We start from the raw sequence: 13,448 nt of genomic DNA on the forward strand, positions 1-13,448 counted from the left end.
TTGTAACGTCATAGGCATAGATAATAAATTAAACTGGATTAAAAACTCTAGGGCACACTATGCCAAATTGGCACATCTCCGAGGGCCGCCCAATTTTTCCTTGCAGACCGCAGGTTGCACACCCCAGCCCTGAGCCATACCAGTCTATTAATAAAAATTATAAGTTTGTTGTTAATCCACCTTCACTGTCACTGTCTCCAGCAGAATGTCGTCTTTTTTGAGAATAAGATCTTCTTTCATCGACATCTATGTTTTCCTCATCTCTTTCCTTGCTTCTACTACTGGAGACTCGATCTTTTAAATGTTTCTGTTTTTCATTTACAATTCTTGTCTTTTCATTGTCAGTTTTCGAATATTTTTCGGAATATGGTTCAAGCATATCATCGGGTCTTGGTGAATATTCCCTTTTTAACAGCTTTGATGAACCGGACAATCGACGCCTCGGCTGATCAGAAGCGGGTGAATTAGAAAGTGGAGAGTTTTTTGCCTCGTCACCATATTCAGAACTCGCTCTGGGACTTCTTACATGACTTTGAAGTTTCGAACGCTTGATTTTTTCACTTGCTTCGTCATGCTTTGATGGGATTTTCAACGAGTGTTTTGACACAACATCTCCGCTTGATTTTGAAGAACGAACCACACTGTGTTTACGATAATCAAAATCTTTTGTATAAATTGCACTCGTTTTTCTTTCTAATTCAGAAGGAGAATGAACCCTTTGAATGAGAGATGCAGAGTTAGAACGACCAGTTTTACCTTTCACAGCGCTGTCGAATTTGCGAATCTCATCTGAAGCTGTAAACCCCTTACGATAATCCTTATCATGGGGTTTGTTTTTGTCCTTGCGTTCTCCAGAGCGTTGCTTGGAGTCTTCTTTGGTTCGAGATGCTTTTTCTACAATTCTATGACTAGACTTCGATGAAGAAGGTTGCTTAATGATAACTTCACCTATCAAGTCTTGATTTTCATCACGAGTGGGAGTTCCACTTCGACTTCTATTATCAGAGTAAGTTGGTGATTCCGACGCCCACTGAGTTTCTTCAACTATTCTCCTGTCTTCTTTATTACGATATGAGGATGAGGCCTTCTCGTTTTCAGAAGCCGAATTTTTATATCCGAGGCGCCGGTGAGGTTTTGGTGATGAATCGCTCAAATCTCTCACAGGTGATTCTTCTATTACTCTTTTTCGGACACGCAGCTTTTTCTGTTTTTCATTGAATTCAACTTCACCAATCGGACTGTTGATGGACAATTTGTCTTCTCCTTCCATGAGTATTGACATATTCTCTCTCATATCAATATCCCCAGTTCGAGATGTATACCTGGATCCAGAATGAGAGGATGATTTACTTTCCATCGAGTTGCGTCTTCTTAGAGAATCAACCGAGAGGTCAGGAGATCGACTCCCACTTCGACCCCTTCTTCGATACGTCACTGTTCTTTCTGTGCTATATGTATCTGCATCACGCTGTCCCACATTCGGTTGTGGAGAAATACTTCGACTTCTGTGCGATACATAGCGAGGATGTACTGGAGATGAATGAGCAGCGCGATTATAATATTGTTCGCCCACTCGATCACGGTCTCTTACGTGTTCTATCTCTCTTTCTCTATCTCCCTCTCTACCTCGATCTCTTGAAGTTCGATAACCACCCTGGAACATTTCATCATACGGAACATTTCCGCGAGCAGACTTTCTATTATATGTACGAGGTTCACGGCGGATATCATAATCCTTCTGTCTGTAATCCTGATCATAATGGGAAGATACAGTCGTTCGCCTCTCATTATACCCATCGTGTTCCCAGGCAGGTGGTGAACGCTCCCTGTAAAAATCTTGCCTTTCATATGAGTCCTCATAACTTCTTTTACCATGTCGAGACGATTGATCGGGAGGATACTGATATCGATCCCTACTTCGCCCTCGCCAACCTCTTCGATAATTGGGATCAGTAGATCCATATGGGTCGTCACCAAAACTTGATTGTGAACGATCATCATAGTATTGTTGTCTCGTATCCTGAGATACAGATGCACGAGAATAAGACGAACCAGGACCTTGCATGGACGATGATGGAGGAGAGGAAGCAGGCTGCATCAACTGTCTAATGTTTTCGAGTCCCTTGATGCTTTGACCAGACGTTTGCATGTGTTTTAGAAAAATATCAATCAGTTCATTACTGGCATAATCCATTTTAAGACGACTACCATTTAGTATCCGTGCCCTCATTTTTGCCATCGCACTTTGTGCAAAATCAAATTGGGAATAAAATACAAGAGCCTGGCCGCGGTTTCGATCGATGACGACATGCTTTACTGGACCATACCTGCAACAATGAGGAATTATAGAAAATACTTACCGTAGTTTGTCATGTTGTTTATATGTAAAGCTAGGTACACAGACTCTTTAAATAAAATCACTGCGGGTTAAACATTCAAATAAGATCCATAGAATAAGATTAAGTAAATTGGAATGCTCCCATGATTGAAATTGCCAAAATTGAAATTTCCCTTAACAAAATTTCTGATATATTTAGAATATATTATTTTACAATACTTAACTAATTCATATCAGATAATACAAGTCATGAAAAACAAACTTTACCTCTGAAAGCAGCTTGCCAGATAATTTTCTGTGAAACTGTCTGTAACTCCATCAACCCAAAGGCAAGATGACATGACGGTTTTACCAAATCCAAGCTAAAAAATATTGGTATTAACAGATCGATTAACATTAGAATTCTACACAGTGACAATTAACTGTAAGAACTTCTGGTTTTATACAAAAAAATATTTCTCCTGTTGTATAAGAAAATCAAATATCATAATAAACTACCATGAATTCATTTAATATAGTATTTTCAAATATAGAATATTAAGATATTTCAAATTAGATCATGTTTAGCGAAAAATACACATTCGATGAGTTTAAATTTTGTAAGATAAACGATATTTATTCGAATGAAATTATTCTGAATTATTTTGAATAATGAAGACCCTGTCGTTACATCAGATTGTGGAACTGGAAATGAGAAAGGGGAATTTTACAGAGAAAATATAACCATATCATCAACCGAATAAACTCCTGAGCAATGATACCTTTAGCGTGTTCCGACCCAATTTTTCACCATCCATTTTTGTAATGGCCCTTATCACACTGAGAATATCTGTATATTGCAGAAAAGCATACTGGGGTATATTGTGTTGTTTTTTAATTTCAATCGCCTGTAAATAAAAATTAGAAATGTTTTTGTATTTCAAAAATATACGATTACAGGCCTAAAACAATGAAACATAAACACAGCTTGTCATTATTGAGGAATATCGGTACTCCCGTAGTATGTGTACCAGGTTAGGGTTAAGCCATAATTTTATTCCGTTTTTCCTTATTTTAGTTCTATTACGAGTTCGAGAACTGTCTGTGTTAGCCAAGTGAATATACCCCTTGCCCATAGGCTTCTGTCCCTTTACACAACTTGATGTAAAGTAAGTGAACAAAATTAGTTACCTCCATATTGGTACACATACTTCTGGAGCACCAGAATATCTGCAATTATGGCATCGACATGATAAGAGAATAAGATACGGATTAACATACAAATCTGTAATTGCTCTTCAAATAAGTTAAAGCCCTATTACTTGTATATACATTCCCGATCAAAAATGTTAAAATTCCGTCAAACTTACCACTATTTCTCCAAATCTAATAAATATATTCTGAATGTCACTGTATCCAACTGTTTTATCGAGGTTACCAACAAAGAGAGTTCGTGATGCTCTTGGATGAAATTCATCAATGATACCACCACCTTCTTCGAGTTCTTGTCCACTAACTGAAAACCAAACAAAAATCTAGCTTTACAAGTGGAAAATAACCAAGATACAGATCAATTTTAGATCTACAAGATATATTTTTAGGTCTTGTTGATTTATTTTTTACAGTTTACAAAAATTAAACGGCCATGTTGGTGTTATTACACAACTGAAAATGCTCAAAATGATAATTTTTCGAAAGAAACTATCCTAGACTATTGGTAATATCAATAATATGAACTATCCAATACACTTAATAACGCGCGTTCCTTTTTTTTTCAAATCCATATATGTTATTACTTTACATTCATTTTTTTTAATCAAGAAACAAATAACCGAGATTAATTGTAAGGGAAAGGAAGATATGACAGCATCACAAATTAGTAATCTCTTAAATTGCGAATTGGGTAGGCAATGACAGACAAAAAGGCTTTCAAAGCTTTATTCAGAGTGAAAATGCCTTAGACCAGGGGTGTGCAACCTTTAATACAGGAGGGCCAGATACAAATAACTGGGTGAAACAGCGGGCCGCACCTTTATTTAACATAGGCTTTCTAGTAGTTGCAAGCAAAATTTTGGATGTTCGCTTCGCACAAGCTAGCTGTTAGGGAATTATAACGTCATGGGCATGGATGATAAATTGAACTAAAGTATAGGCTATAAACGCTAAAGCAGGGGTCGGCAACCTACATCCCGCGGGCCGGATCTGGCCCGCGGAGCAATATAATCCGGCCCGCGACGCTTCACTTTATCATAGTAACAAATTATAGCTGTTTTGTCGATTATATTCTTTACGCAAAATAATTTACGTGAAGACTAAATTATATTATAACGTAACAAGTATATAAATCAAAATTACTCGTTTATTGAGCCTATAATTTAATTATAATTTGGACAAATGACAACAAAGCGCAGAAAAGTTGATGCTAAGTGCAAATAGTTTATTGGCGCAAAAAATATTCAAATGGTCAGTCTTCGTGCGCTGCTTAAAAATTTAACTTCTGATTTGTGTGATAAAATGTGATTCATCGGCCATCCATTCGATTTTTAACATTCTAAAAATATGTGCGGCCCGCCAATGACTTGCTACCTTTAATTTTGGCCCGCGAGCGACAAAAGGTTGCCGACCCCTGCGCTAAGGGATTGAAATTACTCGCAGGTACCTGATTGAAATAAATTTAAAACTTGTTTCGCGACCGCACACCATTCAAAATTGCACTTCTCGGCGGGCCGCACAATTTTTCATTGCGGGCCGCATGTTGCACACCCCTGCCTTAGACTATCACATTCTTGACCCACCTTCTCCCTCATAAATGCTAGCTTCAATCGCAGCACCGAAGAGGAGTTTAGTTTTTGCATGACTGACAGCTTTGTTTGCTTCAGCTGCAGTTCGAAACAGGACCAGTGCATGTCGATCAACCCCTTCTCCTCGAATAAGCACAGATTTAACTTTTCCATACTTCTTGAACTCGTGGAAAACACCATCTCTCAAGCTTGTAACTAAAAAAAAACGTTTCAATGATCAATTTACATTGTGTTTTTAAGTGCAGAACACCGCATTTGACTACTAGTATAAACATCTGGAGCTAATGATTAGATTATAAAATTGAAAATTTAAATTGAGTCATTAGAAAATCTCTTATATAAAATTTGATTATGTAATTTCATAAATAACATAATACAGCATTTAATCCAGTTTGATATGATCTTTTGTGCACTTGCGCATTTATACAGCACAGTCTTCAAATAAGACTACACAGATTAGCCGCAGGGCCGTCGAATATTTGAGTTGTGTTATACTGGTATTGAAATTATTTGCCTTATATCGATAATAACGATCAAACTCTGCGCGCCATTAATTCGATTGATCGCGTGTTATATAAAGTTATAGGAAATACCTACGAAATGTCAACGTGCATATTTTAAAAGGAGAGAATAATAACAAAAAAAGACATGTGACCACAAATCACATGACTGAGACTGTGAGAAGAAAAAATCCCTTTTACCCTTCTATTCTCTCATTTAAAAACTTACTGAAACGTCTGATAAAACAACCAAGAGCAAGCGATTGCCTGTCTAGCCCGAAAGCCTACTTGAACGTGGCTAAGGACTTGTGTTTCGAATATTTTATTTTCAATGAGCATCTTAAATTCCAATATAATATTGGCGAGAGAATATTTTTTGTTGCATAAAGTTAGTGATCGTTTACTTCTAAAACGGACCAACAGAATTCATCCAAAAGTTGTACAATAGTAAAATTAAATGTGCTTTAGTATCGTTTATGCTCTGATTTTGATAGGAACAACAACTTTGACAGAGATGTCGCATGTGTATAATAACGAATGGTGCAATGATGTTGTAAATATACTATTAGTAATTAGAAGGATCTATATTAAGACACATTTGTGAACAAAATTGAACATAACCAAGTCAGAAAAAAGACATGCTCATTTTTATTTTTTTTTTGAATACAATAATTGACATACCTGTAGGCCTGACCGGAAGTTTCTTTATACACATTGCAACTAACTTTTGATGTGTTGGTGGGCCTTCAGTCTCGTAGCTTGATTCACTAAAGTGTAAGCATAAATGTAAAACATCCCTTATTACTATGTGTCCAATATAAGAATACAATATGCAAACAAGTCAAACACAAATTAAACTAACTTCAAAACTAATATTTATAAAAATTATATTGTAACGAACAAAAACCCATCAAGGATCCTACCTGCCAGAGTTGGTGGTGGTTCTCGTTCTGGATGAATTTCCCGAAACGGAAGATGAGGTTGACGATGTCGAAGAAGTTCTTCCACTTCCACTTGTACTCATACTTACAGAACCACTTGACGAAGATCTGCCAGCACTACTGCTTCCTGCTCCAAGCTTGCCAGATTTTTTACCACCTTTTATATAATGAAAATCCAGCTTATTATCTTAAAAAACAAGCATCAATTAACTGTTAACTATTTGCTGGTATTATATTATTCAAACTTAAGGAGTATAGCAGTCTTTATTTATATAATATTTTGATATTATTCATGATGTCATTAGAACTGTTGGTTGGCCAATTTAAGTTTCATGAATTGCTAAAAATCTTCATTTTTAATTTACTCAAATTTTAATTAAATGACTTCTCTAAACAAACAATGGCTCACAGAACAATCACAGATTTAGGTAGGCCTACCAATTAAACTTTTATGGTGCACTGTATCACACTGTTATTTATCATTGCTTACTAACCGCCTGGACTTGTCGAAGCATTAGCAGATTTCTTACGCTTGACAGTAGGTGATCTTCCCCTTTCTTTAGCATGCTTTTGTTTTACTATAAAAAGCATATTAATATTTCAAGAAGGTACACAGTGGGACTTATTTATAATAACATTTACTTATGAACTACTTTCATTTCGAAAAAAAGAACGAGAGAATGCAGTTGGTGATATCATGTCTAAACATAACCCAAGACTCAATTTGTGTACTAAGTCCTAGACTTCCATTTTAATGAAATGAGAGCTTCAATATTATCCCACAACTATAAACATACTTTTCTTAGGTCCAGTTTGTTTCTGCCTGCCATCTTCATCCTTCATCTTTTTAGATTTCTTTTTTGCACTTTTGGCTGAGTCAGCTTTGTGCTTTTTGCTGAAAAATAAGTAATAAGCATCCCACGATTATATCACAAACGGCAAACTTGGCCCATTATCAGAAACAAGATATGCACTTTGCCCCATTTCATTTTCAAACATTGCACTGAACTGCAATCAAAGACAAGCCAAATCTTACTAACACTACATATATAAAGACATATATTGTGCTGATAATTTTGATATCCAAGGTTAATTATATTAAATTTGATCTGCACTCACTTATAATCCAAAAGAAATTATATTTTTCAATCAACCTGCTTAATTTGGTGTAATATTTAACAATAATTATTATTATCCTCAGCATCATTATTATACATACCTAGATGGATCGTGAGAAGCTTTAGCAGAAGAATTAGAACCCTTAGATCTTAACTTGACTTTGATGTTTCCCTCAATTCTCCCTCTACTGTCACTGTCATAATTTTCTGTTCCACCAGCTTGGATATTCGACGTCTGATAACTTCTATCATAAGATGCTTGTCTATCTCTGCTGTATCTGTCGCCATACCCAGGTTTTTCTTCCCCAACAACAGCACTATCAGATTAAACGATCAATTTTTGTTATTAAATAATCATGACTTTACTGATCTACTTATTAGGCAAATTTATTTAAAAGGTGTTAAGACAGGATTTACCTGCAACACCATTTTCAAATATTAATTTTTTGAGGTACGCCCATACATGACCAAACTAAATTATTCATCACTGTTTATGCTTCATGACCAAATTTTCATTAATAAACAGTGCTTAGACTGGAGAAATGCTCGTGCGAAAGACCATCTATAAATTCATTTTGTATAAATTTTCAAAGAATTAAGTCATGTTGGCTAAGTAAACTGAAAATTGCAGACAAAAACAAAATGGGAAAGCCAGGAACCAAACTACACTGTTCATTATAAATAGAACAGTACAAAACGTGATCAATGAGTATCATGGTTTTCTGAATATATTGTTAGATTTGGGAGTTGGGCATAAAACTGAGGCTATATATCTTCGTTCTCAATATTCTCGGCATATCCGAAATACGAGCATACTCAAAATGAAGTGACTTGAATGAAAAATCCAGCATCAACTGAATGTCATAAAGATGTGTTTCTGAACATTGAAACATGAACCTTCTTACATATTAAAGCTAAAATTCTTGTTGATATGATAAAAGTCTCAATTTTGACTATATCATGAATTTGTGACTTTAATGCTAAGCTTGAACACACAGTTTTTTGATGGTTTTTGACCGTTTAATACAAAGTCTTAGTTTGTGCTATATGATGAATCTGTGGCCTGTGTGCTAAGCTTGTACACACATGTGCACCATATACCCATTTTTATAAAACTACCACAATATTTTTGCATCAATAAAATATATGGATGTCAACTACCTTCGGGGGTTCCATTACATTTGAACCCACATACATTTGAACCCATGACAATTGCACCTGTATGCTATTGCACCTATGGAATTTTTTTTGTTTCACGGATAGTTAAACCCATACTAACCCTAACTCATGGGTTTTAGCACCCGCATATAGATTGAACCCGTGGATATACGCATGGGTTCAAATGTACATGGGTTCAAATGTACGGTCACCACCTTTGGGTATGTTTTGAATTGTTTTAAACTAATTATGACTGTAGCAGATGTTATTTAAATGGATGTCTAGGGAGTTAACATGTGACCACTTATGTTCAGGATTTTCCTAATGCCTATTTATTAACACTCCTAATATATACAAAATGAATAATAGATCATGTGAAAACATAAAATCCTATAATATGATAACAACATAAAATTGTGTAATCACGAATCGAAAACGTTTCGGTAATCATATTTTCGTGAAGATGTGAAAACTTAATGTGTAAAATCAATGAACGAATTAAAGGAAAGAGAAAATGTGTACTATTTGTTGTTAAAAGTAAGTCATCTTAGTACGTTAGCACACGTGATGTGTTCGTTGAATAACGGCAACCCAAAACACGAGGCAATCTCATGAACACGCGGTCGTAAAACGCAGCATCATCGCTTGCAACGCGATGTGAAACCTCGTTCTCTCTTCTGTAATTTTCCATTACGCAGACGCCAACGAAAACAAAACGACCCTTTTTCAAACAAAACGCATCATTTCAGTAGTGTTTTGTCGCGGATGTGCGAGGCGTGAAAATCACGCGCACACCCAAACAGACAAATGTAGCGACCGAGGCACCTTTTCAAAAGAAGGTTTTGATATGTTTCTGTCTGCTTGTCCCGCGGCGCATTGAATCAACGCGTTTGCCGCTTTTCAGATCAAAAGGAATATTATACTTTTTACACGTCAACTACGCCACGTACGTGATGCGGAATCTATAAAAAAGAAACCTGACATGCTGTGCCGTGTTTTCTTTATCACGGCAATCATGTTGGACATGAGTTTTTCATTTTTCTCGGTCCATGAAACGATCGTTGAATCTACGACATATCCAGTGCAATAACCAAGTCCATCACTTCCCATTATCATACAGAATTTCATGGTAACTGACCCATTGACCTTCGGAATCAAAGTTCAACTAGCATGTCCACAATTTGAGGAATTTGACCAAATATGTGAGCTAATTCTCCTTGAAACATCTGGACTGTCAAACTTCATAAACTTGCATGGCGAATGCAATTTTTCTCCTGGCTGTTAGCGGGAAATTTTAATCATTATATACAGACCCACAGCCTACTAAAACAAACCAATTGATTGTCTACTAATGAGGGTGTTGAAAAAGGTGACAGCAAATTCGAATCCATGTACATTTGAACCCATATATTTGCACCTGTATATCCGCGGGTTCAATCTATATGCAGGTGCTAAAATCCATGAGTGAGGGTTAGTATGGGTGCAAATTTCTATAGGTGTAATAGTATGCAGGTGCAATTGTTGTGGGTTCAAATGTAATGGAACCGTTGAGAAATACTTTTGAACCAGTAATCACTATAGTAAACATCTGTGCATATTTGATTGTTTCCCTTCAAATGGGCTTTTTATCACAAATAAATGAGCAGGGGGGTGTATTATTGTGCTGTCATGGAAGCAGCTCTAGTCAGTTTACGATATTTGTCAGCTTTTGAGTCGCCATGTATAATTATCCCATACATAAAATATGCACTGAATGGATAATTATATTGTGTTTGCATGAATTTATTTTGTATAAAGCTGAAGTTTGTGTGTATGTGGTGAGTTAGATATGATAATTATGATTGGTGTAACTAAGTGATATGGAGACAAATGGAGTAATAAAATCCTATATCAAAAGTGACTTGAGGACGAAAATAATTTTATCAATCATTCTAAAAATTTCTAAAATCTATATCAGCTGTTAATCTACAGGTTTTATACCTTACAGTCTCCTATTTACAATTATTTCATAATGATTTATTTTTGAGCTAACAGATAAATTTTTCAGAGAGCATTACAAATAGCTTATTTTCTGGGTCTTCTCCATTGATCACAAAATTCAGGGCTTCAAGGCATTTTCCTTCCTTTTCTGCTTCTACAAATTGGATTCATCTTCTGAGTGGAAAGTTGCACATTGAAAATCCTCTCTCATTCAATATATTCTCGATGCATATGCGTAGTTGTTCAAAAATGTCAGGTATATTTCCTGATAATGGAAGCATCTTCATTGAAACATGCGCTGAATATCGGAGTTGCCAGGATGCCTTCAGAAAAGAGGTTCCCATCAGTTTTCACACAATTGGTAAACTTTTATTTGAATCCAGAAACTTTGAAATTCCAAAACAAATCTTTCTATTTTCATTTACTATTTGCAAATGATCGACAGCGATTGTTAGAATTTATGCATTTGCAAAGTGCCTAATTATTCACTCGGAATTATTCAATCGGAACTCCAAAACAGTAAAGCTAATGTGAACTAGCATAACTTAGCCAATTGGCTTACTAATATTTCGCATTAAAGAACTCACTTTTGTTCACTTTTAAATGAAGCAGTTCTTAGTTTGTAAACAATTCTACATGCCATTAATATGGACAATATATTCCAATGGGTTATGTGAATGAAAAAAATTACAGAAATCAATGCCAACTGATAGAAATATGGTGTTGTTAATGTAGAATATTTGAAATGAGATTGTTTTAATTGATTTTCTGTTTATCACAATATCAGATGTAAATCTCTCAAATGCGTAGGTAAAATGCTTATAATTATGAACCTAAAATTGAGGCCTGTGGAAAAGAAGATGATTCTACTTTGTGTGGATGACTTTTAAAGCTGATATTAAAAAAGGGGCCTCAAGACAATTACTTTACTACTAACTAATCCATAAAGTAAAAAAATTTGCATATAAATAATGAAGCGCTTACTATTTCGAAGGTATTCTATGTGTAAACACAATACTACACCTGAATTTTTCCAATTTTATTTCTGAATTCTCATGAAAATTTTACCAGGTTCATTTTATTAAATCATAATTGATTAGCATTGTATGTTTGATCACCAGATATGGAGACACTTTTCATATATTGATACTGCGGAATAAGTTTTAGATTTGATTTTTTCATTTTAAAATTTGAAATGTTCTGTCACAATTGACCCACAAACAATAATAAAATCTGGTTCCCGAGATGTACTTTATTTCTCTAAAATGATAAACAATTAAATTCAACAGTGTAAATAAATAATGAATTGTGGTATTACTATATTTTAACTCTATATCCAAATCGATTCATTGCTTTTTGCATCTGGTTAGCAAAATCGTGAATTCCTTTGTATAATTCTGGATACAACATACTTTTTTTACCGTTTGGTCGAAAGAATACTTATCATCCATCTTCTATGCCTTTGTGCTGGTGGTTCCGAACGCGTAAAAATCAACGATGTTTACAAAATGACCTACTTTATGCATATATTGTCCATGGTAAAAGTCACCGCCAACTTTGTAATTTTGCAATATCTAAATTTAATTTGTCCAAAGAAATCACTACTATAGTGAAAAACTGAAGAAACTACTAGATGCGAACACTCAGGACTTATGAGCCACTTTTTACTTTGTTTAAAAAAGTTTTTGGAAGGTAGCTTTTCGAAAAAATGTTTCTGAAATTGTTTCATTACTTATTAACCAATTATTACATAGTAGAGTTATTCATAACAAAACGTTATTTAGAGTAGATCTGTAATTAGATCAAAATATGTTTTCTTGTTGTGATTGTATCCAATCATGCAGAGAAGTTGAAGAGGTTTTAAATCCATAAAGAAGGTGATAGACTCCATAGAAAGTATCCAAAGTGTTCATCCAGTGTAAGCATAGAAATCCCAGAGATACTACAAAATCCAATTCAACTGCTGTCTGTATTTCCCTCTGGAACTGTGAGCTATCCAATGGGTCGGCACAGTACTACATATCGCAGCTACACTGTACTAAATCCACGGGGTGTAATCCAATCGATAAAAATAAAGTAAGAACGTAATCCGCGTGATCGAACCATACGAGCATGGGACGTATACTTTCACAATACAAGAGTACCACAATATAAAGAGTTGCCTTATGTATTGAGTGTTAACCACGGCTGTGAAAATTGTATTTTACAATGAATACCAACTCACACCACCAACATTAACCTATGATTATGACACAAGACAAAAAAGAATGATACCGTACCTTTCTCTATGCGCTTCATATCGTCGAGTCTGGTTGGTGCGATGCTGTTGTTGTTGTTGCTGGCCATGTTTAGGAGCTGAAAATAACAAACAAAAAACTATAGCGGAACGTTGGCATGCAAGCTGCTGCTATTGTGACATCACTGTATAAAAATACATACCTTCATCAGCTGCACCTGATGAAGAGCGAGCGGCTGGATCAAAATAGTCTGTAATAAGTTCACGATCTCCCAAAACATTCACTCCACTTTTTGCTTTCTGAGCTGATCGAATGTCCATGAAAGCAACACAGGCAGACAGTCCTGTTTCTCCACTGCGTCTTGGCAGGAAACGGACTTTGTCAATCTTGCCATAT

At 35.5% G+C, this 13,448-nt stretch overlaps 1 protein-coding gene across 3 annotated transcripts in view; it reads right to left on the reverse strand.

Moving 5' to 3' along the window:
* Positions 1-13,448, reverse strand: part of LOC120328686 (uncharacterized) — a 33,432-nt gene that overhangs the window by 19,647 nt on the left and 337 nt on the right. For all 3 annotated transcript variants that reach the window (XM_039395216.2, XM_039395214.2, XM_039395213.2), the window contains exons 2-13: positions 13,255-13,448; positions 13,095-13,170; positions 7,779-7,994; positions 7,357-7,454; positions 7,054-7,137; positions 6,542-6,716; positions 6,300-6,385; positions 5,113-5,313; positions 3,688-3,833; positions 3,100-3,225; positions 2,606-2,700; positions 181-2,327 (exon numbers count right to left, since the gene is read on the reverse strand). In XM_039395216.2, the coding sequence (XP_039251150.2) occupies positions 181-2,327; positions 2,606-2,700; positions 3,100-3,225; positions 3,688-3,833; positions 5,113-5,313; positions 6,300-6,385; positions 6,542-6,716; positions 7,054-7,137; positions 7,357-7,454; positions 7,779-7,994; positions 13,095-13,170; positions 13,255-13,448 (3,644 nt within the window). The remainder of the gene's footprint in view (positions 1-180; positions 2,328-2,605; positions 2,701-3,099; positions 3,226-3,687; positions 3,834-5,112; positions 5,314-6,299; positions 6,386-6,541; positions 6,717-7,053; positions 7,138-7,356; positions 7,455-7,778; positions 7,995-13,094; positions 13,171-13,254) is intronic.

This window comes from Styela clava, chromosome 7 (genome assembly GCF_964204865.1).
Source record: "Styela clava chromosome 7, kaStyClav1.hap1.2, whole genome shotgun sequence".
Taxonomy (NCBI): Eukaryota; Metazoa; Chordata; class Ascidiacea; order Stolidobranchia; family Styelidae; genus Styela; species Styela clava.